Raw genomic sequence first — 26,062 nt, forward strand, 5'->3', positions numbered from 1 at the left:
TGGGGACCGCGCTCCGTGTGGGTTTCAAACCTAGATTTTTTTGGTCAAGTTGCGTATAAGGTAGTTAGGTATTTAGGTTGCGGGCTTTTTAGTTTATTTTAGTTTATTAAGCTCAGGCCCTTTCTGTTTTTCTGGCCCTTCTTTTTTATTCTTACTTCACTAACTAAAACAGAAAGAGGACACGGTTGTGGAGCTTGATGATGGTGGTGTTTCGTATTTGGAGTTTTTATTTCCTTTTTGGTGCTTCCGAGGTATAGTGGAAACCATGCAGGGCGGTTACTATAGGGCTGGTATTTTCGGGGGGTATTATTTATGGATGGGGTAAGTGCTTGGTATCGTAAGTACCTATCTTCTTCTAGTGTGTTTTGCGAGGAAAACAGGGACCCATTTGTCATATTGGGCTGAGTAGATCATTATAGCATTGCGCACTTCTGTTCAAGTGAGTACGTGTCTTCGGCAGATTACCCCCATCTTGCGATACTTGATCATGGCTCACGCGCGAAGACCGCAAATTACACGCAACTACAAGCATCAACGCCATCTACGCGGCGTGTCTCTAACAGACTAGAAGACAAGTGCCGTGACGATCTGCCACTGTTGTGCTTCCCGGCCCTTTCCGCTACCCCTCCTGTGCTACGCCAGCCAAGTCGAGACTGCTTGAGATCAACAAAGGGACAAGATAGCACTACACCAAACAACGCATCCTGCATCGGACCTGACCCCAGCCTCCCATGTCCACGTGATCCGACCCTTTTAAAGTACTCACTCGCCTGGGACCACCCACCCCTAACCCTGTCCAAACCCCACCCTCATAGTGCTTACCCTGTACTTACCTATGGCACTCCCCCATACTCCCCCGACCGGCACATTTCCTGTCTTTCCGCCGAGCAAACCGGACCCTTTTTTCTCACTAGCTAATTTGTTCTACTGCCTTCTTACCGATCTTCTCCCTTCCCGCGCGCCCTCTCGCGCCAGGGCGTAATGCGGGAAGACTGTGGGGAGGGGGGAGAAAGAGAGAAGGAGAGAACGGTGAGCACTAGAGATGAGGTAATCACCGACGTGGGAACTTGCCGAGCCGTACGTGTGTGTGAGTGTTGGTGAGCGTGCGAGCGTGTGTGTGGTAGGACGCCTTGGTGTGGTGCAGGTTAGGGTTTCCTGTGAAGCTGTACGTTAAGAGGCATACTAAGGAATAGTACCGGCGGCGGCGGATGTGGGCGTGCGCATGATTTCGCATCGCAACGTGTTGCTCTGCTGGGGGTTAGGCATCGTCGGGTCGTTTTTTTGGCTGAGTCAAGGTTTACACATCTTCCTGGATGCCATGCAACCTGTGTTTTGTGTGAAGAGGCAAATATTGGCATGGGGAGGGGGGGTTATCTCGCGTGTGTATGTAAGACGGGTTACAAAGTTCATTTATCTTGGTTCTGATTTGCTGGGCGCTCAGCAAGAAAAATCAAAATTCGACTTAATACCGCTCTTTTTTGTTAGGTTGCTGGCTCTGGTTCGTAGGTTTAGTTCGGAAGTTAAAGTAACCTCCGTACTATTGATGAATCATGTCTACATGTGTTTGTGTACATAGCATATTTCAAGGTTTCAAACTCTAACATTGTTGTCTGGGCATGCTTAGTCGGACCAATCGCGTGGTATGCCGTCTTCGGGTCACGCCTTTCCCCTTTAGTATACACTCTGTTCTGAGGTGAGAGAATAGCAAGACGAGTCATGCCTGTTATTGTGGCTGAACAAAGTTTACCGGTAGTTGTGTAGTGACCATGGTTGATTCCAGGATGACTACGTTTTCCTGATTTCCAAGCACACAAATCTAAAACCAATTTGATAGGGGATCATAATTGGAGCCCTGCATGAGCCTTTTATTTCTATCTTTTTAGTTTCAGCTGGAGGGCGCATCGGGCATTGCAGGTGAGAGATGAGATTTTGACAGATCGGGCAAACTTCTTTCCGCGCACTAAATTATTCCAGGATATGCTCTACGTATGTACATAAGAAACGGTGCTTACGCGCCAAGTCATCCATGGATCTTTTCCGCATCTTAAAAATCAGCTCTCGAGGGGCTGATTTATCCCAAACAATTCACAGAGTCTCACGACCCTGTATCGCTCGAATAAGCCCGACGCATTGCGAAAGCGTACTCCTTGCCCTGTACTTGCGCCATAATGGCTCGACATCACCTGACCAGATCTGGATCAAGATGTACCAGCTGAAGGAGCAAACTTACACATTGATTTATCCTGGTTACCACGTGCTCATAGTAGTTCAGTGTTGTGGGCAACGTGCCGTCCCATGTGTTCGCATATGCGCGGGCCCAGTGTTCTCGAGTCGCGAAATGCCCGTCTGACAACGCAAGTACATTTTCTTCTTCATTTCCACCCCACGCCAACCGCAACAATACTTATCATAAGTCTCCACATCCATGGATCCTGAACTTGGAAGGACGAGGTTCCCGTATCTTCAGTTGCGTCAATCTATACGTGCAGCAACATGGCACAAGCGAGGATGGTAAGACAGCCTCGTTGAATACAATCATGACTCGAAAGTCGGATAATAGAGCCAGCCCAATTGGGACGGCGCCTCATAGTGCATTTACAAACAGGGAACAAAATATCAGTGACATTCCTGTCGTGTCTTGTTCGTCCCCAAAATCAGGCTCACCGCGTTCTGGCTGACGGCAGACACGGTATACGCAAAAAGTTGCAGCGTTCCTTGGACGCCTGATAAGCGGGTCGAAAAAGAGTGGAGAGCCGGCCACTCCGACAAGGGATCCATCTGCGCGTTTTGTTACATTTGCCCTATGGTAGGGCTAGGTGCCACAGATATGCATTTCCTGGTGTCTTGCCATGTGTTTATGGTACGTAGGTCCATGCTTTTTTGGGAAGGTGGCAAGGCCCAACTATCTTTTCCTCCGATAGGGCTGGTTGGGCCAGCATCATATGCACAATTTATCAACTACTTGTTTGGATGTGCGGAAATGGAACGGTAAGAATCCGCACACTGTGTATAATGTATCGAACGATGTGGTGTCTTACTATGTAATAGTAAGCCCGCGCGGGACGATGCTGACCCGCCAGGCGTTCTACCAGAAGCTCATCATGTTTGCCTTGCGTTCGTCGTGGCAGACAAGCTTTTTCATGTCATAGTTTTAATCACACCGCGCAGCGGGCTGACCGTCATCAGCTCAAGTATGCGCGTTCAAGATGCGGTAGTACAATTCTGGATGCGGAGAAGGGCTGTGTTACTGCATCAGCGTCAATCTTCGACAAAACGGTAGACAGCTGAAACATGGCTTGGAATGACATGCAAGGCGACGCATACGCAGGGCTGACTGGTCGATCATGATTTTGGTTGATGAGCGGCCTTGCTTCCCTAATACTTTGTGTCATGAGAATAGTATCAGTGGATGGCGCCCAAGGATAGCACCTTGCGCCCGTGGAAGCTACCGTAACCAAATGCTACCATGGAGCATGGGTAGTATCCAAACGTTGTTTCATCTGAGAATGTGTACTTACGTGTCTTTGCAGCTACTGCATCATGCCTGATACTATGCGTCTATTAGAGAAGTCTCCCGGGCTGGGAACTGCCAAGAGACGCATCAACTACCGATCGCATGGAAATGGACGATCCTAGGAGCGGATATATATCCTGTGACTCGGCAATTCTAGTATCAATGTACGCCGGGATGCAAGTGGGCTGGATAGTGGGTAACTATTCGTTCGTACATAGCTGGTATGCAATATCATCTTGGCCCTACGAATAGCTTCAATGGCCGAATCACACAATAACACCAACTGGAGTAGTACATGATCGTGCAGCTCGCGTCAGGACTTGCGAAGAGTGGGGACTTGCATGTGTATAACAAGATGCGATGTTGTGTGATTGGTGCAGTCCGATAAGGGCAAACGCATGGCTACCGCGTCAAGCGCATGGGACTTTGGCAATGATTAAAAGTGAAATCAGCGAATCGCAATTTAACCTTCATCAATGCAGAGTTTCTTGAGAACGGTATGTTTCCAGATCCATCTGCTACTCTAGCGCGTGACGAAGCACCTTGTATAAGGGAGCAGTTACTATCAGCCACATGGTCAGCAACCACGGGATCGAAGAGCCATACACATGATGTTTGCCCACATAACATGGCGCCTGAATTTCAAGTTTTACGAGAGTATTTCTGTGAAATTGGATCGATGGATCCGCTGCGGAATAAATGCAAAGAGCGATATTATTCTTGGTGGACATGGAGCTCTATGACTCCGGAATGGCCGCGAACTATTCCGTCAGCAGACATTCAAACACCCACAATCCAGATGAACGGTAAAACAAAACATTTCAATATGCACGACACGTGTGAATTCCAGTAAGCATGGCATTCTGTACAGCCACTAATTGCTGACTGCATTGTATGCAAAGGATCGACGACTGACAGCAGTCAGCCCTCCCAAAGTCCGCTGATAGCTGATGTATTGCTGTTGACCGCAATGTGGCTGACCATGACACGCGACTAAGGGTTACCACTGGGTACCGATGGGAAGTTCTTGGGGTCGTTCAGCCGTTCGCGATTTCTTTTGGCGATTTCAGCATTTCGGAGTTTATCCAACCTCATTTGGTAGAAGCTTCTGTGTAACGTCAGTATAATGGGGAAAGTGTCCCGAGACATGCGCACTTGTTGAGTTGGAATATACGAGGACCAAGCTCGGCTTGAGTCTTCTCCTTTGTCTTTGAAAGCTCTTTGATCTGTATTGGCAGTTAGTACAGGGAATTTAGATTCCATGATCATACTGGCCTTGTCGTCTTTGGCTTTCTCGTCCTGCTTGTCTTCATCATCTTCCTTGGCCTTTTCTTCCTTCTCTTTCTCCTTGTCCTTTTCTTTGTCCTTTTCTTTTCTCTTTTCACGTTTGAGTTGCTGCTTCTGTTCATACTCTTTCTTGACTGCTTCGATCTCGCGGTCCAACTCCTCTTGCTTTTTCTGATCGGCAACCCTCTTTACCTCCTCAGCCTCTGGCTGGCAGAACCCTCGATCAGTCAAGTGTCCAGCGCAGATGTAGAAAAAGTCCTGAATTAATATGAGCACTTATATTTCAGTTTCAGAGTCGTAACACACCTTATTGGAAGGCGTAATCAAGACACTCGTGGATGGTTTGTAGCATATCCAACAAGCTTTGGCGGCATTGTCCGCGACGCGGCGGAGATGCCACACATTCTCCATTGTATTGTTCAGTTTAGAAATGTTCGCCTTGTACGTTATTCAGGGTACCGGAAGTACACGGTGCACAGGTAAACCCCTTGGGGTGTATGAGGCGGATATCGATGCCTGCGATACCGACTCAGGCTAGATTTCTTCCGCTATTCGAGTGTTATGAAGATATCAAGTTCACTCATACCTAAGTGTAATGCCCTGCTATGGTTATTGCATGTACGTAGAGATGCTCGGTGGTGATGAAGTGGCTGAGCAAGATTGGGAGATGCAAAGGTTCGAACTAGGCTTAAAATGTATTAGTCTCAGATGCTACAGGCAACTGTGACCATTCCTCATTCTCCTCTCCAACGGGGGTTTTTTTGACCCATGTTTTCGATGACTGTACGGATATATGGTCTACGAAAATTGTTTAAAGATACAATTCAACCGAAACAGATACGTCTAGTCCCGAGCACCATAAAGCCCTCGAACAACTTTGCAAGTGCGTCATCTTAACACGCTTCAATATCTAGTTTTCTAAGTTAACACTCTCATTAGACAATCATTCTCTCTCTCTAAAATCTTATCGGCAACATAGCAACATGGCTGCTTCGACGCAATTAAAGTACATTGATGTTGGTCCATATTTCACGCCTCTACCCCGCTAAACTTCTGACCACAAAATCTAGATCGGTATCAACTTCACCGATCCCATCTTCAGGGGTGAATACCACGGCACCCAACGTCACGAAAATGATTTTGAAGATGTTATTCAGAGAGCGGTCGACGCTGGTTGCAAGAAGTTTATGGTAACAGGATCTGATCTCGAAGAATCAAAGCACGCTATCGAGATAGCAAAAGCTCATCCAGGCCTCTGCTATGCTACTGTAGGCGTACATCCTTGCTCGGCAAACCATTTTGACAAGCATCCCGGCGGTGCATCAGAGCTTCTCTCTGCGCTCAAAACTCTAGCCATTGAAGCCAAGGAAGCAGGTCACGCAGTTGCTTTTGGAGAGATAGGCCTCGATTACGACCGACTTTTTCTGACGGCAAAGGAGCCACAGCTCAAGTACTTTGAGGCGCAACTGGAGATTGCGGTGGAAGTGCAGCTACCACTCTTCCTACACTCGCGTGCTGCAAGTGAGGATTTTGAGAGGTTATTGACTGCGAAGCTTGATCAGCTACCCAAGAGAGGTCTCGTACACAGCTTTACTGGGACTGCAGAAGAGATGCAGCGCCTGGTGGATCTAGGCTTTGATATTGGCGTTAATGGCTGCAGCATGAAGAGTATGTGCCTCTTTCATCTACTGTTTTGATATTTCTACAAATACTGACTAACGTTTCTTCTCAGCGGATGAGAATATTGCAGTCGTGAAACAGATACCGCTCGAGCGCCTACAGATTGAAACAGACGGGCCATGGTGCGAGATGCGGCCCAGTCACGCATCAGCCAAGTTCCTCACAGATGCTCCGCCTTTACCAAAGGCTGTCAAAAAGGAGAAGTGGGCTAAAGGTATGATGGTAAAGGGGCGAAATGAGCCAGCTACAATTCCACATGTCGCGTATGCCATTGCAAAGATTAAGCAAATCAGTGTGGAGAAGGTTTGTGATGCGTAAGTACTTGTTGTGTCCCTTGTGCCCAGGAGTAGTAACTAATGATAGTGTAGTGCTTGGAAGAACTCAGTCAAGATGTTTGGGTTGGGGGAGGCGGTGTAATACCAAAATGCCGCCATAGATGGGGTCGATTCAGTGTACGCAATGCATATGGAATATCGATTTATACAGAATGGATGTATGCCCCAAGCTCGCATGTACAAAGACTGCAAAATAGACCACGCCGAACCAGCCACCCTTTACTTCCTGTACCACATCCTGGTGATCTTGGTATGCCTCATCTTCTTCTGCAGCTGGAAGACACCGTACATGAGTGCCTCAGCGGTGGGCGGGCAGCCGGGTACGTAGATATCCACAGGTACAACACGGTCGCATCCTCTTGTGACTGAGTAGCTGTAGTGGTAGTATCCTCCTCCGTTTGCGCAACTGCCCATGGAAATGACCCATCGGGGGTCAGGCATCTGGTCATAGACCTGTCGCAGTGCTGGTGCCATCTTGTTTGTGAGGGTTCCGGCTACAATCATGACGTCGGACTGTCGCGGGGAGGCACGGAAAATGATACCGAGACGATCCTGGTCGTATCGTGGAGTAGACAAGTGCATCATCTCGACGGCGCAGCATGCGAGACCGAAAGTCATGGGCCAGAGCGAGCTCTGACGGGCCCAGTTGGCAACTTGGTCAAGTGTTGTCCTGTTGACGCAAGTCAATTCATGCTCTTTACTGTGCTTCTTGGCGCCCATTTCGATATTCAACAGCAATTCAGAGAGAAACCACATACAATGCATATTGCATAGCACCCTTCTTTCCCTCCTGACTTGGCAAGGGCACCTCAACCCGCGCTGACTTCATTGGTGGCGGTGTTCCAGGGTTGCCGGGAATGGTGGCAGGCGACTTCATAGTCGTCGCATTGTTAGACGAGCTCGAAGATAAAAAGGCTACGCTTCCGGCGCGGAATGGCATCAAGGCCGTCGCGGGTTTGACTGTCCATGGAGTCAGTTTGGCGGGACCGGGAGCTTTTTCGGGCGTGCGGCGACAAACCTCGCAGAGCCATTGAGGCAGCAGACCTTGTCGTCGAAAGCATGTTTGCGACGGACAGCAAGGAAAGGCGTGGGCGAAGGAGTGGAGAGGCGAGATGTGGGGTGGCGGTTGAGGGAGTCGCGAAGTTGATCGATGAGGTAGGTGCATCAAAATGCTTGGCGGAAATCGATTAGTCGTCGGTTTTGGCGCCGTCTGATAGGCCGGCCAACGATCACTCCTTCGCCAACACCCTTTCGGACTACTTCGGCCAGACTACTCCGCATCCACGCCCAGGGTGCTTGAAGACTGCCGTAGTCTTTTGATATCGCATAAAAATGTCAGGTCGGGTAGGTGGTTGATGCGGTTAGGGCTCAGAGTATGTGTTGACTGTGTCTAGGTCCCGTCCATTGCTTGCATTGGCGTTGTTGGCAAGCACGTGAGTACCTCATCATTTACCTACTCCTGACCTGTTCCTATACTGAATATCGGTAAAGAACAACCCACTGCACATCTCCCTCTTTCCAGCAGAAGAGCGTGCGCCACTAGAGTTTCAGTTCCTTCTTTCATCATGTTTGGACATCTTCGAGGCTCGTCTGCCGCATAAGACAGCAGACCAGGATTTTGGCCTTTTGCAAGCAGTCGATGAGAGACTAGCTATGTATGGCTGGCTCACCAACACTGGTATCAAATTTATCATTGTCGTGGATATGGAGGGAAAACCAGCCAATCCCCTCGATAACAAGTCTGCTGCTGCTGTTGGGCTGCGAGATGCAGACATGAAACCTGTAAGCCCAATGTTCTACAGTTCAACAATCTTCTGACCTTATCTAGGCATTCAGAGCATTGCAGACGGCGTACATAAAGCTGCTCAGGAATCCGTAAGTGAGGATGCGGGGCGGCTGATGGGTTGTGACTGCTAACAACAACACCTAGGTTCTACGACCCTGATGAACATTCTCCAATCACTGCCAATTCTGAGCAAAGGATTGGCTCAACTCAGATTACAAGCCGAAAGTTTATTCAAGAAGTCAAACGGATTGCTGATGCATGGTCTCCCGGTGTTATGAGTATTTAAGCAATTTCTACTTGGGGTTACCATGATACCACATTTAATTTACAGGCGTTTAGAATCAAACCACCTTGATCCTATTCCTTTGTTTGTGGACTGATCTTTTCCATGTCCCTTGTCCGATGTTGCGACCAGTTCATGTATCGGCACTTCCCAAAAGCGCTAGCGCCGATTGCAGTATAGTCCAATGTGAGAGCAGATCACCTCGGCCATTTGATGTCGTCTTCAGGACGATGCGACACAAGTTCTACTTCCTCAAACCAATGACTACCAATGTCGTCCACCGGTGTTGCGATCACCAACCCATTGGTGCTATATCGCAGTCTCATCGCTACGCAGAAGATCCGACCTGATCCCGCTCAGCATCGCCTCGGTATGACGTCTACCATTCTGGACCCGCCAAGGACATTGTACATGTACTAACTGTGGTCATCAGCCTTGCACTTACAGAAACTCTATGATCGACTGATCGACTATGAACCGACTGTAGAGTATTCGAAACGACTGCAGCAACTTTCCCGGGCAGTTGGTTCAGATCAAAATGCTGCAGCAGCCCCAACAGATACGCATGCCAATCGCTTTGGCAGAAGGGGCGTATGGACATCGCTACTTGCCGAGAAAGAGAAAAGAGATTCAGTAGCTTTGACTCGTGTTCTAACTAGCCATGATGAGGCCATGCAGTTACAGAGCCCCAAAGGCCTTATGCTGCACGGTGAAGTTGGAACTGGCAAATCAATGCGTAAGGCTTGAGAAAGCATTTTGTAGACATGAAGGCTCACCTCTTCTTCAGTTATCGACTTGTTTCAAGAATGTCTGCCCAATCGCAAGAAGCGGCGTTGGCACTTCAATACTTTCATGCTCGATACCATTTCCCGACTTGAGCAACTTCGAATATCTAGGTCATTAGTAGCCGGCCCAGGAGCACCCAATGACGAGTATTCATTGCTTCTCGTTGCACGTGATCTGATCGAGAAGTCGCCGATTCTCTTCCTAGATGAATTTCAACTTCCAGACCGTGCCGCGAGCAAGATTTTGTCTAACCTCATGACGTCTTTCTTCCAGCTCGGCGGCGTTCTCATCGCAACGAGCAACCGCATGCCAGAGGAGCTTGCTAAGGCTGCAGGAATGGAGTTCTCACGACCAGTGCACCGTCTTAGTCGACTAGGCTGGAGCATGACCAAGAGTTCGTACATAAGGAGAGATGACGGAGCGGGGCAGCTGGGCGAGTTTTCGGCATTCCTGGAAGTACTAAGAGCGAGGTGTGAGGTCTGGGAAATGGAAGGGAAGAAGGATTATCGAAAGCTGGAATTGGAAGACGCAAAGGAAACTCCTGAACGGAGGGACAGCGTACAAGTTTCCGTGTCTGAGACTCTGGATGCTATTGATTCGGCCACGACTTTGACTGCTACTGGCGCAACGAGTACAGCAGAGGATTCTACATCCACCGAGACTGCATCCGCCCTACCAAAGAACTATCTCATCCAGCCCCAAACTGCAGAAACCATGATTGAATTCGGTGAAGCTTTCAACTCCCTGGTTGAACAGGCAACACGCCACGAATACCCGATTCCCTGGGCTCCTGCCACCTTGACTGTATACAACCGCGCTCTCCACGTCCCCGCCCAGTACAACGGTGTAGCCTTCTTCACCTTTGCCGAGCTATGCGGTGCCGTGCTCGGTCCCGCCGACTACATTACGCTCGCCTCTACATACCACACCTTCATCATCACCGACGTACCCATCATGGGTCTACTCATGAAAAGTGAAGCTAGACGCCTCATAACCCTACTTGACGCCATGTACGAAGCCCGCTGTCGACTAATGATTACCGCCGCCGCTGCCCCAGATAAGATATTCTTTCCCGCACACCCACCTTCTTCTTCAGCAACAGACGGAGAAACGCTCGATACCGACGCCGTACACCCCGAAACCTACTCTGAAATCTACCAAGATCTCAACTCCCCTTTTCGCCCAAACATCTCGTCTTACGCTGGCTCTAGTCATAACATGCTATCGGACGACGCACTTGAAGATGACCCTCCAAACCGCATGCGCAGACCCGATTCTTCGTACACGGATGAGCGCCGCTTGGGTCCTGGATCTCCTGACTTTGCCAATATCGGGGGACTAACGGGTGAAGATGAGAAATTCGCGGTTAAACGAGCTGAGAGCAGGATTTACGAAATGTGCTCAGGGAAATGGTGGGATCGTGCTGCGAACGTCGATACGATAGATTGGTGGCGCCCTCTTCCGCTGGAGAATCGGCATTGGGAACACCGCGTCTCGTCGTCTGCTGCCTATCCTGCTGCACCGACGTCGAGTACGTTGCCGCCGAATACCAAGGTCCTGTCTGCAGAAGAGCGCGAGAGAGACAGGCAGAGGGAAATGGAGGATATGTTTAAGCACGGGGCTAGTCCGTTCCGGGTGCATCCTGATGCACCGCCAAAGTTTAGCTGGACACATGCATGGGGGATGGTGAGATGGGGGAAGAAGGCTGGGGCTTGGGGGAAGGGAGTAGAGGGATTGGGAGAGAAGGTTAAGGAGAAGATGGATGAGGGCGTAGAAGACAAGAACAAGAAGAAAGACGCATAGAGGATTAGATGGGTCTTGCTTGCTAAATGTTTCTAAGATAAAGGTACAACTTTCTTTTTCGATTCATAAAATCATACTACATGTTCCAGTCATTCGAACCAAGGATCTAGTCACTGGATCTCGCCCTTGTTGACCACAAACGCCTCGAGCGCACTAATGGCACTCCACAGCCTGTTCTCTGCTTCCTTGAACACAACGCTCCTTGGTCCGTAAAAGACCTCGTCGGCAACCTCCTCTGGGTGACGAGGCAGGCAGTGCATGAAGCTCCAGTTGTCCTTTGCGCCGCCGCGTTTGGCTAGGTCCGAGGTGATTTGGAAGCCCTCGAATGCCTTGAGACGCTTTGCGGTTTCTTCTTCCTGGCCCATGGATACCCAAGTATCTGTCACTAGGATGTCTGCATTCTTGATGGCTTCCTCGGGTGTGTTTGTTTCGAGGAGCTTTCCTGCACGAGGAGAAGTTTGCGCTGCGTGAGAGATGACTTCGCGCATAGACTGGGGGATCTCGTAGCCCGGTGGTGTTGCGACGGCCATGTCGATGCCTAGCTTTGTAGCGCCAATGGCTAGATCGAACAGTACGTTGTTTGCGTCGCCTATCCATGCAATCTTGAGGCCCTCGAGGCCGAGCGAAGTTGCAGATGTCGAGGGGTATATCTCGGAAACTGTGAGCATGTCGGCGATAATTTGGAGGGGATGGTAGAGGTCGGAGAGCGCGTTGATGACAGGCACACTCGAATGCTTTGCGAGGTCTGCAACGTCGGAGTGGGGGCCCACACGGGCGACAATGGCGGCAGTCATGCTGGAGAGGACGAGAGAGGTGTCGTAGAGAGATTCGTTGACCTAGTCATATTGACGTTAGCGGACATGGGGGAGTAGCGGGTTTCGTAGGCAGGCCATACACCCAGCTGTATGTCGTCTTTTCCAAGGAACATGGGTGAGCCACCAAATGCTGCAATGGCGCCTTCTGTTGATATCCTGGTGCGTGTGCTCCGCTTGCTGAAGGTCATGGCAACGGTGCGCCCAGCCAGTGCCCCGCGCATGGAGTGGGGGACCTCTCCTGTCTGCTTGATGGTAGTCTTGTGGCGCTGTGCATTCTGGACAAGCGTAGTGAGCTCAGCAGGTGTAAGGTCAGCTATGGAGAGAAGATGTCGCGGCGCAAAGGGCGATGTGGGAGGTGTTGCTGGCGAGGCCGACGAGTAGCAGCGGCGCAAGCTTCGCAGAGCCGCGGTGGAAGGGCGGAAAGCGGGCATGATGTGTCAATTGCAGTGCAGGACGTCAGAACAGGCGGTCCAGAGATTTTAAAGTGCGCAATTGCAGCGTAAGAGTCACAGAAGGCACATTACACCAGAGGAGCGATATAGTGTTTGAAGACGCTAACATTCTGACGCATGACAGTGGGGATGATCAGGAATGCTGGGGTCAGAAGGGGGCTAGCGGGCGCGGCAGACAGGCACACGTCGGCCCGCCACCCTGCTGCGCTGTGTGTGGATGTGGGCGCGTGTGGCTGAGTAGATGATGACGAGACCATGAACACCATCTCGTCCCGGCCCTTGGACTTGGACGTGGACTTGACATCTCTCTCTCCCCGTCCACTCCTCTGCCCAACATGGCTCTCGCCTGGACTCCCCTACGGCTGAAGATGGAGAACCCCGACGAGGCGTGGGGCTCCAACTCCTCCAACAACAACGATAACAACGACAACACCATTACCACCGATGCCAACACTCGCACCCCCAGCTCGCGACCCGCCTCGCACAGGTCTGCCCGTTCGTCACGCTCAGCACGATCAGCGCGATCAGTCCGCTCGCAGCAGTCGAGCAGGACCACCGAAGAGACACCCCTGCTGTCCCAGCAAGACGTAGACGATGACCACGATGACCATGACGATAACTGCGACGAGGCCACGCCGGCGACGCGCTCACTGCGCCAGTCGCTATGCGGCTCCGATAGGGGCGGCAACACTAAAGGCTCGATGTGGAAGAAGCGATGGCCGAGCATACTGGCCCTCATCACCCTCTGTCTGCTCGTCATCTTCATCATGCTCGGCTTTCTTGCCAAAGAGAGCATCGAAGAGTACTCGATGCAGGCTGCCACCTTCAAGCCTACCAAGCTCTCTATGGACGGCTTAACCAGCCATGGCGCAAAGATCCGCATCCAAGGAGACTTCACCATGGACGCGTCAAAGGTCAAGAAGCAGAGCGTGCGCAACCTCGGTCGCTTCGGCACATGGGTCGCCCACGAGGCTGAGACAGGCCCCTTTGACGCTGAAGTCTACCTCCCCGAGTATGGCAACATTCTGGTCGGCACTGCCAGTATCCCAGGCGTCAAGGTGGATATCAGGAACGGACACACCACACATGTAGTTTTCGATGCCACTGTGCAGCCAGGATCTCTTGACGGTATTCGCAACATTGCCGAAGACTGGATCGATGGCCGGCTGGGGCAGATACGGCTCAAGGCAAAGGCACTGGTTCCGCTCAAGTCAGGTTTGATTCACATTGGCAAGCAGCTTATTGAGCAATCTGTAGTCTTCCAGGGTGGCGATATACCCGCCCTTCCACATTACAACATCACAAAGCTCAACCTCGGCGAGGCCAAGCATGGCCAGAAAGGTCTCGCTGCAGACGCAACCATAGTTGTCGAAAACGACTTCCCTGTTGACATTACGCTCCCATCCGTGGCTGTTGATGTGGGTATCCAGGGTTGCTCGGCTGACACATTTCTCATGGTCGGAACTGCCCAGACTGGCCAGCTCCACGTCAAGCCAAACTCAGATGTCAAGGTCGATGTTAACGGCAATGTCGAGAAAATCTCCAATCTCGTCACTGAAGTATGTCCCAACACCGCCAAATCACCGCTCGACACTTTCCTGGGCGACTACATGAAGGGCGAGGATTCGACCATCTACATCAACTGCTGCAAATTCCCAGACCCAACCGCACCCGATTGGGCTCGTGATCTTCTGAAAGACATCATTGTGCCTATACCATTCGTGGGCAAATCCATGGGCAACCTCATCAAAAACTTTTCTCTAGCAGACATGCATTTCAGTCTGCCCAACCCGTTTGCCGAGCCAGACACACCCGAGGCTGCGCCCAAGATTTCCGGCATCGTCAACGTCGACATTGGCTTACCCAATGAGATGAACTTCCCCATCAATGTGACTCAAGTCAAGGCCGACGCCGACATTTACTACCACAAGAAGATACTTGGAAAGCTGAACCTTGAAAAATGGCAAAAGGCAAACTCGACGCGTGTCGAGGGCCATGGTTCCGAAGGTCCTTCTCTTCTAGTCCGGTCGGTCATCAAAGACGCACCTATTAAAATTGTAGACGACGATCTGTTTAGCGAGGTTGTGCAGGCTCTTCTCTTTGGCGGCAAGTCAGTCTTGATGGATCTGAAGGCAGCTGTCAGTGTTAGTGTGGATACACCCATGGGTAAACTTGCCGTGCGAGGCATCCCAGCGCAGGGAGTCGTACCAGTCAAACGTTCGTAGCCAGTTCGTAATCCACGTTTGACTGTTTATCCTCCAGCAAGCTAACATTTTGTGTTCAGCAATCCGTCATGGCAACGACAGTGAGCCCGGTCATGGTGATGGCAAAGAGAATGCGCTCAATGTCAAAGTTGGCAACATGGCAATCGTCGACACTTCGCCAACTTCTCTTACTATCACAGCCATGGTCAATTTTACTAACCCTACCAACTACTCGGCTACAATCCCATACTTCAACGTCAACGTCCTGGCTAATGGTTCACACATTGGCAGTGCAACGGTAAAGGACATGGAGGTGGTTCCCGGCAACAACACCAACCATCTCGTATCTCTTCATTGGGATCCCTATGAGTATGGTGGCCACAAAGGGAAAGAGATTGGCGCAGAGCTACTCTCTCAGTACATCTCAGGTAGGACCGGACGAACATACCATGGGACACGTAGCATGCTAATATGAAAACAGGCTTCAACACATCCATAACCGTCCAAGCACACGAACAGTCTGTGCCAGCCGCACCCTACATTGGCCGTCTCCTGTCACGCTTTCCCATTGAACGTCCCATGCCGCACTTGTCTACTCCCAAGAAGCCGTCTGATGGCGATGAGGATGAAGACCCAGATGACGATGGCAAATCGCACTTCATCCGCAGCACCACAATGCACCTGATCAGCAGCACTGCAGTTTTCACTCTGGCCTCACCATTCCGCTCCACGACCTTGTACCTCACCAACATGAACGCAACAGCTTACCACGATGGCCATGTGGCTGGCAAGATTCTATACGACCTACCTTTTGCCGTACCCCCGGGTCTGTCCGAATCTCCGCATCTGCCCGTCGACTGGTCGTTTGGTAGCCTGGGTTATGATGCCATCAAAAAGGCGCTTGGCGGGCAGCTCAAGCTTAGTGCATTTGCCTATGTAGGTGTACGGATTGGCGAGTGGAGAGAAAATGTTTGGTTCAAGGGGGGTAAGATTGGTGCCAATGTTAGACTTTGAGTTTACTTGACTTGAAGGTGCTGGACACGCCTTTCGTTCCTTTCATTTTTGTATAAATGCCCTCTGGATACAAGGAAGAAGATTGTGCGCCTGGATGCGTTTGTGTGTTGTACAACTGGGAAGAGAGAGGAGTTGGACTGTATTGGTAAGGGGAGGGGGTGGGCTGGCAACTTGGCGTTTTACGGATAGGACGGGTTATCTCTATCAAATTGACACACGGATATGTCAGGCATTATGGAATATGAAAATTCACTCGCACAAGACGGGCAACTGAATGACCATGGTAAACGTTCGGCACCTGTGTTTCTTGCACCTTTTAGGAGGGATACAGAAACGGCTGCACATGTTAACATGGGTCTCGCAGCTAACGTAGTTATCGAGTGCTTTTGCGCAATTGGTTCTTGGACATGTTAGTGCCACGTCGGCCATGCATCTCCAACACGACTCGAGTATAGCCCGGGACAAAGCTTAAAGCAGTGTCTAGACAAAGTTTCGTGTCAGATGCTGCAGGAGAGGGTTTGATGTGTCTCTGCGCAGTGTGACGGGTGTTGGTGTACGCTGTGCCTAGATTCACGAGAAGTTTGATTTTCTTGCCGACACTCAGGCACACACTGCCATAGGCTCGTCGAAGCAGACTCGGGGTGTTGCGATATAACGTGATGCGGAGTCTTGGCACAAGTATAAAAGCCTGTGCCGTCAGTCCCGACGGCCATGTGCGCGTATGCCCTCGAGATCCACAGGTCCACAGTCGAGTCTATAGTTCAATCTACGGCCACGGCCTAGACCCAAAGCCAACAACCGCCCAATATTGATGTGCACGACGGCGATATAGTACTAAGCGCCTGTGCCTTGGGGATGCCTGTGGCACTGCTTGTTGCCTAGTACAGTATACGAGAGAAAATCGGACGTTATTGCCTGGAGCCAGCAGTATAGTAGTCGTACGTAGGCATGGCTTGGCTTATGTCGACTGCTGTGCCCCCTCAAGACGAGGGAAGAGAAGGGCCGAAGGAGCTTCTGCCGTCAATCAAATAGCAACATGGCCCCAGAGCGAGGCGAGCACAAGGCTGTTCCCAGGCGCGGAAGATGGCGGACAGCTGTCACAGGTGAGATTGGGCGAAGCCGGCAGGATGAGCATGGAAATTGCTAGAAGCAGATATCGGCCATATTCTGGTGTCGTTGCAATGTGAAGAAACCGGCAATCGTACCCGATCCTGTCGGTCACACCAAAAGTGGGGACCTATGCGGTGGGGACTCGAGGAAGGCTGCTGATTGGATAGGCCAGGAATCCCATAAAGTAAAGCCGAGCCGCCCTCGTTCGACTTTAGCATGCCGCCTGTCATCGACGTTTCAACAATCAGCACCCTTTCAACATCGACAAATGCCTTCCCCCTCACATCGTCAACGGCGAAAGGGGTTTTTGCGCACAAAATATGGGCCACCCCACGTCCCCCAAGCCCTGCCGCAGATCAGATCGTGATGTTACCCGGTTGCGCAATGGTAAAAAAGAAAAGTACCCTTTTGCAGTTCGGCAAAAAGATTGGATGTTGCAGACATGTAAACACTCGCATGATTTCTGCATCCTCTGAGTGTTTTGTAAGCATGCAAAATACCTATCAAAAGCAAAAGCCGGCAGGGACAAAGAAGTCCAAGTTTGTTGTTGTTACAGTCTCACCTCCCTCCATCATCCTTTGCACCGAACATCCAACAATGTGCTCGCCTAGTCGGGAAGATTCGAGACAGGCAGACCAGATAGCCGCGCTGACGTCGTTGTGATGCATTGGTCTTTCGAGTTAAAGGCATGGGAAACGCCGGTGTGTGCGTGGCCCCTGACACTGGTACGATGCAAGTTGCATTGGTTTTGCGATTGTGGCTCTATTTCTCGATCCCAAGGTATTGGCATGTGCCCTCGCAAGACAGGGCCTGACAAGACCGGGTTGTTGCGGGGGAATATTCTAGTATTAAACGAGTTAAGAATGTTCAGCTTTTTGCTTTTTTGTGAATTCCTCTTTTACTGCCTTTGCAAAAACGGGTCGGCTTGCAAATAAGGTATATGAGAAGGTACCTTTTCCTGAACTACTACTTTACTTTTGCTCAATCCCTCCTCGCTGCCTCTCTCTCTCACACTCTCTCTTTTTGGCAATGGTTGTGCACAATCTCCCTGCGTTCACCGCAGGCCCAGATCCGACGTATTCTCCTCCAGAGAGTGAGACATTTCCATCTCCAGACGACCTCGGATCTCCCTGCTACGGAGACTCATATCCCTCATTATCCGAGTATAGCAGCCTAGACAGCAATAGCGGCCCCTGCTTCACTCGGCCCAGCGAACCGGTGGATCCCACCAACTCTCTCAACTGGAATGCCCCATTACCCAATGGCTTCATGAGCCCCCCCTCGGCTATAGTCTGTCCATCCGCCACCCACGGCCTACCCACCAGTCCCCAATTCGCTCCCATGTGGCAAACGGGCGTGCCCACGCCTCTCAGCACCTCGGGCGACTTCCAGCACGGCTACATATCGCCCGAATACACTGCGTCGTCAGCCTTTCCCCCCTCGGTCCCCTCGCCCCTGCCCACCCCGAGCAACCACGGCAGCCCCGCCTCTCTGTCCTCCGTAGTAGCCACCAATCCCACCCCTTCACCCCAGGACCCCATCTCAAAACCCCTCCCCCGTAAACGCGGCCGCCCTCGCATCCACCGCCCGGCCTCGGAACCCTCAGCCATCGGTAGCAGCACCAGCCCCGCCAAGCACGCCCGAACCCAGTGCATGCCGCATACCGAGGTCGAGCGCAAGTACCGTGAGAAGCTCAACGCGGAGCTCGAGCGGTTGCGTAAGGCCGTGCCGCTTTTGCCCCAGAGCGATGCCTCGTCCGAGTCGGGAGGCGTCAAGCCCAGTAAGAGTATGGTGCTTGCTGTTGCTATTGATTACATTAAAGAGCTGGAGCGTCAGCGCGATTTGGCAGTTGAGGAGGTGGAGCGGTTGGGTGGGAAGGTCAAGTTTGGGCGGGTGGGCGGATGGCGGAGGGGGAGTGAGGATAGTTGAGTTGAGTTGAGTGCCTGCTCTCCTCCCCTTCCTCTCCCCTTTTTCTTTTTGTCCTTGAGGGAGGAAAAAAGTCGTCTTCCTTTACCTGGTTTGGTATCATCGTTTGCATACCCTCCGGCGCTCTCGACATTGAATTACTCCACTCGTTGAGGGGCAATGTGTGGAGAAACATACAGGAGCATATTTGTTTTCTCTGGGGGAAAAAACTTGGGCTCCCCTCACGGAACGGGAAATCCTTCTTCAATCTATTCTTCTCTGGGACATAGAGGCGGAGAAGGGATACATTTCTTTTTTTTTCCTTCCTTCTTTTTTTGTATTTTATTTGAGAACACGGATACCCACTTGATTATATATCAAATTTCGAGCACATGGAGAGAGCCTTTCGCTTGGCCTCTCGAATAATAAAAAATATCAATATACATACACATATACAATGGAATTGGTGACATGGGAATGTTTGGGAGTCATGGATGATTGGTTGGGAAATTCTACTATAGAGAGGTTAGTTGAGGCGGGTCGGCCCTGCCACTAATTTAGTTTACAATTACAGACGAATTAACACTGATCTCTGGCAGCAGAGAATGGGCGTCTGAGTACAATCAACTACTTAGTACATCTAGGTGTTCGTTTCTGGCTCAATGAAAGCACAGGATGTGTAACTAATAGGGCGCAATAATACACTCATGTAGCTTGACTGCGAGACCTCCCCCCTCCCCCCTCCCCCAAATGGGTGCCCGTTTGCGCTTAATTTGCTCAATCGCAGTGACTTGAAGAGTTCAAGTGGCCTGTGAGGCTTTGTCGTCATGCAGTCTATCTGCTTAGTCACGTGCTCAAGCACTTTCACAACAACATATTACTCCGCCTCATTTGCGAAGCTCCCACACAAAACAATCAAAAATTGCGTCAAGCTTGTGCATCAAGTCTTTTTGTTATTTGAGTCTTCCTTGCATTACAACAGCCTTGTCCATATTCTGTGCTTTTGCATGGTCCTTCAGTGGGCACATATTTAATCTCACCTGGAGTGAGTGGTTATCGAAGCTTGACGGGCTTTTACCGAAACAAACTACAGAAGCCCCACAAGAATACAATCACAAAGTGAGGCCAGCACCCCTCATCAGTCGTCACTTACTATAGTGTAAAACCTCCCAAACAATCATGGGACTGGTAGGCATTGATCCAAGGACGGCACTACTGGCAATTCAATTGCAGCTTGCCGACATCCAGTCAGTTCTGCAAGACCCGAACGAAGGGGTTGATTGTATTGCCTGGAATATATTGCAGAATGAACTGGAACGCAGCTTGTTACTCTTGCAAGACCAGGCCTTTGCTATGGATCTCCTCAAAGAAGATCAAGACAATCAAGCTATGATTGATGAACTTCTTCGGGAAGAGAGGCAAGCGGAAGAGGACCACGACCTCGCGTGTAGAATTCGTGGTATAGCTAACGAGCACGTCCCATTGTCGAAGAGAGGCGACATGGTGCAACCACCGAAGGCCAATGATGAAGACCAGGACCTAAACCTAACACAAGGTGTGGACCTACGCATGGAGACATTGACGATAATGGACATTTATAAGCACATAAAACACGATATTGAATCAGCTGCCGCGTTTAACCATGATCTATACAGCGAACCTGGCCCTTCCGAGTTCAAGGGAAAACGCAAGGGGAAGGCAGCAACTGATGGCGAGCATGCAACCCATATTTTATGTTCTGCCTGTATGGAATTGCATCCGCGCTTCGATGCACTCGAGCTTTCCTGCAAGCGATCGACAGAAGACTCCGCTCACGCTTACTGCAGGACGTGCTTGAGTGACTTGTTTCACACTAGTCTGGCAGATACTACCCTGTTTCCACCTCGGTGCTGTGGCAAATCCTTGCCGATGCCTCTTTGCAAGCAATTGTGTCCACCATCACTAATGGCAGAATACGAAGACAAACAGATGGAGCTGACGACGCCGAATCCTGTATACTGCAGTAACCGAAGTTGTGCCAAGTTTATCAAGCCTTGTAATATCACCGCTGATATTGCAGTGTGCCAAACTTGCCAAAAGGAAACCTGCGCTATTTGTCGAAACCCAAGACACAATGGGGTCTGCCCAAAAGATCCATCCGTCCAGGCACTGATAGAAGTAGCCACTAAAGAGGAGTGGCAGCAATGTCCTAACTGCAGAACATTGGTCGAGCTAACTGTGGGCTGCTACCATATGCGGTAAGAACGAAGTAGAGTCTGAATTTGATCATCACTGACAATGGGGTAGATGTCGATGCGGCACGGAGTTCTGTTACATTTGCGCAAAGCCATGGAAGACCTGTCCCTACCCTCACATGCACGAAGATCGCCTCATCGCCAACAGACAAGCTAGAAATGGCCGGCGCCACCAAATCGCGATGCCCGAAACACTTGAGGCAGGTCTGCGCATGCGACTCACAACCGTGGCGGGAGGATCCGCAATTGCCAACGATGTTAAACAGTCCTCTGGCGAATGTGCCCACCAGTGGGAACGAACATATGCTGAGGACGACGGTGAATGGGAAGTGTGTGGAACATTTGATTATCGTCTAAAGTTTGTAAACAGCTGTTCGAAGTATAGAACGAAGATCTGTAATCGATGCCGGAATAACAGGCTCTGAGCATACTCGACCACGAAGAGACTATATTTGCTTGGGGGTATCAGGCAGCGGAAAGGCTTTAAGATTTTGTACTTGTTTGGCATACAACGTATCGGAGTACTTTTCTCATGAAGAATGGCAGGCTCCACCCCAACGTGGTGGAATCGGGTATCAAAGAAGGGTAGTAGAATAAGTAGCTATCATAGCATGAGTTCTTAAAGCTCGCCATGGACAAACTCCCTAATATAATATCACCATTGCGTATGTATTTACTCAGAGTCCGAAGAAGTACTGGGGTGGATGCCGATACTGAGACCACACTGTTCCTATCATTGTTGTTCTTGCTTGTTGTCATAACTACCTGATCTATCCTTGAGATTCTATCACCAGCTTCTTTTCACCACAGCACCTTGTCTCCTTGACAAAATAACTACCGTTGAAACTTACGGGATTAGAGATTCAAAGCTTTAGATATTCATGTGTAGTTGAAGCGCTATATCGATTACGTTAACTACACTACTCCATTCCTGTATGATAAAGGGTTGGGTGTGTGTAAGACCTCGAGAACAATGACGTAGTTGATATTTCCTATGTTTACATATTCAAGAGTATGTGCTGGCTTCCCATAGTATGAGAAAGGATATATGCATATATATTGATTGCTCACCTGAATCATTTTACTTTGGCTACAGATTTTCTTTGATACCCAATTCCGGTAGGTTGGGGTATGGCCTGCCATTCTTTCTTAAGATAATCGCTCTGATACGCTATATAGCAAACGACTGTAAAAAAAAGTTAAGTGAGTACATGATTTGATATCAACCTCCGTCTTCAGGCTCTTTCCTGAGACATACATAGCGACTGAAGCAATTGTGTAGTGTACCCGTAGATTTACTATTCAAACCGCTAGCGAGGAAAGCAGGGTGTACGATATCCACACATAAATCTCCATTGTAATCGGATTTAGATAATTTCCATCATCCTAAATCCCATAAAATCTATTGACCGTCAAAAAAAACTATACAACACAAATAGACAAGCACCTGTGGATGTAATACAAATGATAGCAAGGCAAGCCACCACCAACCATCCCCCATCACAACCCGTACAGCCCCCCCCCCCCAAAAAAAAAAAAAAAAAAAACACATGAGTATCTCTATCTCCCCCCCCCCCCCTCCCCCCCCCCCCCCCCCCCCCCCCCCCCCCCCCCCCCCCCCCCCCCAAAAAAAAAAAAAAAAAAAAAACACATGAGTATCTCTATCTCCTCCCTCCCCTATCCTCACCTTCGCCCCCTCAACCGCGCAAAAAAACCCCAACACGCCCATCTCACTCAACCTCCCCGTGTCCCCAGTACCACACTCCCGGGTTCATCCCACCCCTCCCACCCCACCAACTTCCCTACGACCCTCAACCCGCCCCCACCCAACCCCAATGCATCCTCCACACACCTTCTTTCCCAGCCAACTAAACCACCACCACCAAAAAAAACAAATCGCGCAAGCAAGAGAGCGACGTGAAAAATGGCGCTGCAACCCGGTATTCTGGCTCAAATGAGTGAGCAGGATGAGGCGGGGAAGGTGGTTCGGACCTATGTTTTGTCTTCGTCGTCAGCGTTGAATACTAGGCAAGCTGCTGGGAAGTATGATGGGGAGAAGAGAGTTGATATTATCGTACGCATATTTCTTTATCTTCTTTATTTATTTATTTTTTTGGTTTTGTGTTTAGTGAGGGGGGGGGGAAGAAGTGCAAACAGTGCTTCTTTTGGATGATTCTGTGGGGTTGCTGATTCATGTGTAGATTCCTGAGCAAGCGCATAAAAGCGTGCTTCAGTATGCCATTGATGTGTTTTTGCCGAGTGGGTTTCCGCAGAGTGTTACGGAGGATTATGTTGAGTATCAGATTTTTGTGAGTCTGCCTTTTTTTCTCTTCTTCTTTTCTTTCTGTCGCTTTGGGGTGGTGTGTGTGTATGTGGAGGGGTGGGGGAAGGATGAGGAAAGAGACGGTCGAGTAAGAGAAAGAGAAAGGAAGAATGGAGTGTTTGGGATAGGAAATAATGGCAAACACAGGATTCACTTCAAGCCTTTTCGTCATCGATTGCAGGTATGTTGGCTTCGAGGGCGGTGTTACAAGGTTCGTTTCTTACATTTTTTTCCTACTCTATCTTGTCTATAACCCTCACTGTCAATTATCGCCTCTAATTCACCAAAGGCGTGGGAGTGGGTGATTCCAATGCCACACCTACCGCTGCATTGCTCCTCTCCGTCCTCCAGGAATCCGTAGGCCGCATGGCAACAATAGCCTTTGCGGATCGGTTCGGCACGGCACTCGAGCCAGAGTGCAAAATGTACCGTCTCACTGCGGATATTTTGAATGACTCGGGCATGATTCTCGACTGTTTGAGTCCTGGGTTCCCTAAGCCGCTGCGGGTAGCTGTCTTGAGCTTTGCGAGCTGTCTGAGGTCATTGTGTGGTGTTTGTGCGGGGAGCTCAAAAGCGAGTTTGAGCGCGCATTTTGCTACTGCGGGAAATTTGGGAGAAGTCAATGCCGTAAGTTTGATCGCCCCTTCTTCTTTCCTCTCTTCTCTCTTAATTGATTGAACACATGTCGTGTATTGGTGTGTTTCATCATCTCATCTCAATTATCGCCGGGTAAGCTGGAAGAAGAAACGGGAGGGCAACGAGTCAAGAAAGATAGTAAGCCGTGTCCAATAAACGGAATTAGTAGAATCGGGGTCACGAGGACATGGTCAAGAGGGGAAACTTCAACCAGGGGTCGTTAAAACAGCAACGACTATACGAAGATATACTTGCGAGGCTAATGGGAGTTTCAATAGAAAGATTCCAGTCAGGAAACAGTCATATCCTTGCTAGGCATGTTGGTAAGTACTTACCCTCATTTATCCTATCTCTCCCTCTCCCGTCTGTTCCAAGTCATGAACGGACGAAAAAGATCAAGTAAACTGCCGGATTAACAACGGACGATTGCATACAGGCAGGAAGCTTTGTGGTATCGCATATCACATCGGATCTAGCAACTTGGTGCACGCTTATACTACTCTTGGTCATACATCTGGCCACAAACTACGCGGCAGTACGAGCCGTCAGCATGCAATCGCTTAATCGACAGAGAGCCAATATTCTCTTCAGTCACATCTTGCAGTATGGAATAGTGCTCAGTCCTAAAGAGGTGTCTGTGCGTGAACGCATCTTTGAAAGAGGTGGCGTGCTGCGGTGGGCAGATGACGAGGTACTTGGCAAGTGTAGGATTGGTACCTCTCTGTCGGAACTGCTAGGCCGGATTGGTAGGCGTGATAAGCTGAGCGGGTCGCTGGCGTTTTGCAGCGGCGGCGGCGGCGATGGCGAAAGCGAAGTCGATGTATACGATTTACTGAGCATTTTCGAGGCCGAGGATTACGTGCTTTGGGCGACTGGGGAACCTGCCGCTTACGAAGCTGTCATCGTGCTCAAGGCTGGGTGCGGACCGATTGATCAGCTTAGGGCGTGGGCACATGCACTGCTCATTGCGGAGAGAAGGCAACGTGGTGGTGGTGATGGTGGAGGAACAAGAAGTGGGTTAGGGGGTAAGCCGGACGGTGTAGTAGCGTCTGGGGCGGCTAAGGCGGCAACAAAGCATGGGTTGGTGGGTGAGCTAAAAGATACGCTGTACGAGGTGCGGAGGATGTTTGACAAATACGGCGACGAAATGAGGACCAAAGGATGGAATCTTGATGTTGCCGCGCTCGAGACCAAGGCCGGGATGCGGCTGCAGATTTCACCAACGGGACCATGCACTTCCGATTAACGAGCATTTGAACTATTGGTATACTACAGTAATTAGAGCGACCCTTCCACCCCGTCTGTCCCACATTCCCAAGAAAAGTGTGAAACAAACCAAGGGCGTGGGAAGCATGGGAGTCCCCACGAAAGTCATGTTCCGGGGAGACAGGTAGCCCGAGCGGTTCCACAGACGTGTTACAGGCGGCCTAGGTAAAACGTCGCTCGGCTACTAGTCAGCTAGATTCCATCATCGTTGTCATCACACGCGCGGCTTGGGGGGAGAAGCGAGGCTCGAACTGGCCGCATAGGATCGACGCCAGCATGTGGCTCGAGACATATGTTTGAAGCATGTTTGATTGACCGCCAGCATGTCGCCTTTTTGCCGCCTTTGTTTTTCCCCCTTCTCTATACTCTACTCCAGATGGAGGTTTATTGTCAAATCAATATTTTGCTAACTAACCCGCACATGATCCGTGCCTGGAGAGGAATGGTGTCAGCGCGCTCCATCTGGGCCGGTTTCAAATATACCTGGCCTTTTTGGTCTGGTCAGCTATGACTACCCACCGCCGGGTCCATAACCAGCAAAGGAAAATCAAAAAGAGACAGAGAGGTGGTTGCAGTCCAAGCTCTTTGAGCAGAGCCTAGCGGGTTAAGATTGAAAATACAGGAATCAG

The 26,062-nt window shown here is 50.2% G+C and overlaps 11 protein-coding genes across 11 annotated transcripts; 7 read left to right on the forward strand and 4 right to left on the reverse strand.

Moving 5' to 3' along the window:
- Nucleotides 1–2,085: 2,085 nt before the first annotated feature.
- On the reverse strand, nt 2,086–2,778 carry COCVIDRAFT_42321 (hypothetical protein; the record flags this gene model as incomplete). Its single annotated transcript, XM_014695865.1, has 3 exons — nt 2,086–2,193; nt 2,231–2,403; nt 2,625–2,778. The coding sequence occupies 3 exons, from the start codon at nt 2,776–2,778 to the stop codon at nt 2,086–2,088; spliced, it is 435 nt and encodes a 144-aa protein (XP_014551351.1).
- Nucleotides 2,779–4,507: 1,729 nt separating this feature from the next.
- On the reverse strand, nt 4,508–5,212 carry COCVIDRAFT_42322 (hypothetical protein; the record flags this gene model as incomplete). The annotated part of the gene is made up of 4 exons (XM_014695866.1): nt 4,508–4,622; nt 4,670–4,740; nt 4,790–5,059; nt 5,108–5,212. 4 exons carry the CDS (start codon nt 5,210–5,212, stop codon nt 4,508–4,510), a joined length of 561 nt encoding a protein of 186 aa, XP_014551352.1.
- A 572-nt stretch (nt 5,213–5,784) lies between these two features.
- On the forward strand, nt 5,785–6,898 carry COCVIDRAFT_113105 (hypothetical protein; the record flags this gene model as incomplete). Its single annotated transcript, XM_014695867.1, has 4 exons — nt 5,785–5,817; nt 5,872–6,469; nt 6,534–6,795; nt 6,850–6,898. The coding sequence occupies 4 exons, from the start codon at nt 5,785–5,787 to the stop codon at nt 6,896–6,898; spliced, it is 942 nt and encodes a 313-aa protein (XP_014551353.1).
- A 137-nt stretch (nt 6,899–7,035) lies between these two features.
- On the reverse strand, nt 7,036–7,877 carry COCVIDRAFT_42324 (hypothetical protein; the record flags this gene model as incomplete). The annotated part of the gene is made up of 3 exons (XM_014695868.1): nt 7,036–7,486; nt 7,575–7,776; nt 7,835–7,877. The coding sequence occupies 3 exons, from the start codon at nt 7,875–7,877 to the stop codon at nt 7,036–7,038; spliced, it is 696 nt and encodes a 231-aa protein (XP_014551354.1).
- A 271-nt stretch (nt 7,878–8,148) lies between these two features.
- COCVIDRAFT_31084 (hypothetical protein) lies at nt 8,149–8,888 on the forward strand (the record flags this gene model as incomplete). Its single annotated transcript, XM_014695869.1, has 5 exons — nt 8,149–8,160; nt 8,211–8,249; nt 8,308–8,598; nt 8,645–8,691; nt 8,747–8,888. The coding sequence occupies 5 exons, from the start codon at nt 8,149–8,151 to the stop codon at nt 8,886–8,888; spliced, it is 531 nt and encodes a 176-aa protein (XP_014551355.1).
- Nucleotides 8,889–9,155: 267 nt separating this feature from the next.
- COCVIDRAFT_113158 (hypothetical protein) lies at nt 9,156–11,474 on the forward strand (the record flags this gene model as incomplete). Its single annotated transcript, XM_014695870.1, has 3 exons — nt 9,156–9,255; nt 9,319–9,621; nt 9,673–11,474. 3 exons carry the CDS (start codon nt 9,156–9,158, stop codon nt 11,472–11,474), a joined length of 2,205 nt encoding a protein of 734 aa, XP_014551356.1.
- Nucleotides 11,475–11,584: 110 nt separating this feature from the next.
- COCVIDRAFT_31086 (hypothetical protein) lies at nt 11,585–12,720 on the reverse strand (the record flags this gene model as incomplete). The annotated part of the gene is made up of 2 exons (XM_014695871.1): nt 11,585–12,310; nt 12,370–12,720. The coding sequence occupies 2 exons, from the start codon at nt 12,718–12,720 to the stop codon at nt 11,585–11,587; spliced, it is 1,077 nt and encodes a 358-aa protein (XP_014551357.1).
- Nucleotides 12,721–13,508: 788 nt separating this feature from the next.
- COCVIDRAFT_113139 (hypothetical protein) lies at nt 13,509–15,959 on the forward strand (the record flags this gene model as incomplete). The annotated part of the gene is made up of 3 exons (XM_014695872.1): nt 13,509–14,958; nt 15,026–15,373; nt 15,427–15,959. 3 exons carry the CDS (start codon nt 13,509–13,511, stop codon nt 15,957–15,959), a joined length of 2,331 nt encoding a protein of 776 aa, XP_014551358.1.
- Nucleotides 15,960–18,098: 2,139 nt separating this feature from the next.
- COCVIDRAFT_113150 (hypothetical protein) lies at nt 18,099–18,998 on the forward strand (the record flags this gene model as incomplete). The annotated part of the gene is made up of 1 exon (XM_014695873.1): nt 18,099–18,998. The coding sequence occupies one exon, from the start codon at nt 18,099–18,101 to the stop codon at nt 18,996–18,998; it is 900 nt and encodes a 299-aa protein (XP_014551359.1).
- Nucleotides 18,999–20,696: 1,698 nt separating this feature from the next.
- Nucleotides 20,697–21,327, forward strand: COCVIDRAFT_55488 (hypothetical protein; the record flags this gene model as incomplete). The annotated part of the gene is made up of 2 exons (XM_014695874.1): nt 20,697–21,211; nt 21,261–21,327. Coding segments are annotated over 2 exons (582 nt in total), but the record flags the coding sequence as incomplete, so codon positions are not given.
- A 2,121-nt stretch (nt 21,328–23,448) lies between these two features.
- On the forward strand, nt 23,449–25,410 carry COCVIDRAFT_60208 (hypothetical protein; the record flags this gene model as incomplete). Its single annotated transcript, XM_014695875.1, has 6 exons — nt 23,449–23,517; nt 23,679–23,742; nt 23,821–24,158; nt 24,446–24,490; nt 24,604–25,180; nt 25,214–25,410. Coding segments are annotated over 6 exons (1,290 nt in total), but the record flags the coding sequence as incomplete, so codon positions are not given.
- Between the last annotated feature and the right edge of the window lie 652 nt (nt 25,411–26,062).

This window comes from Bipolaris victoriae (assembly GCF_000527765.1).
Source record: "Bipolaris victoriae FI3 unplaced genomic scaffold scaffold_142, whole genome shotgun sequence".
NCBI classification, from domain to species: domain Eukaryota; kingdom Fungi; phylum Ascomycota; class Dothideomycetes; order Pleosporales; family Pleosporaceae; genus Bipolaris; species Bipolaris victoriae.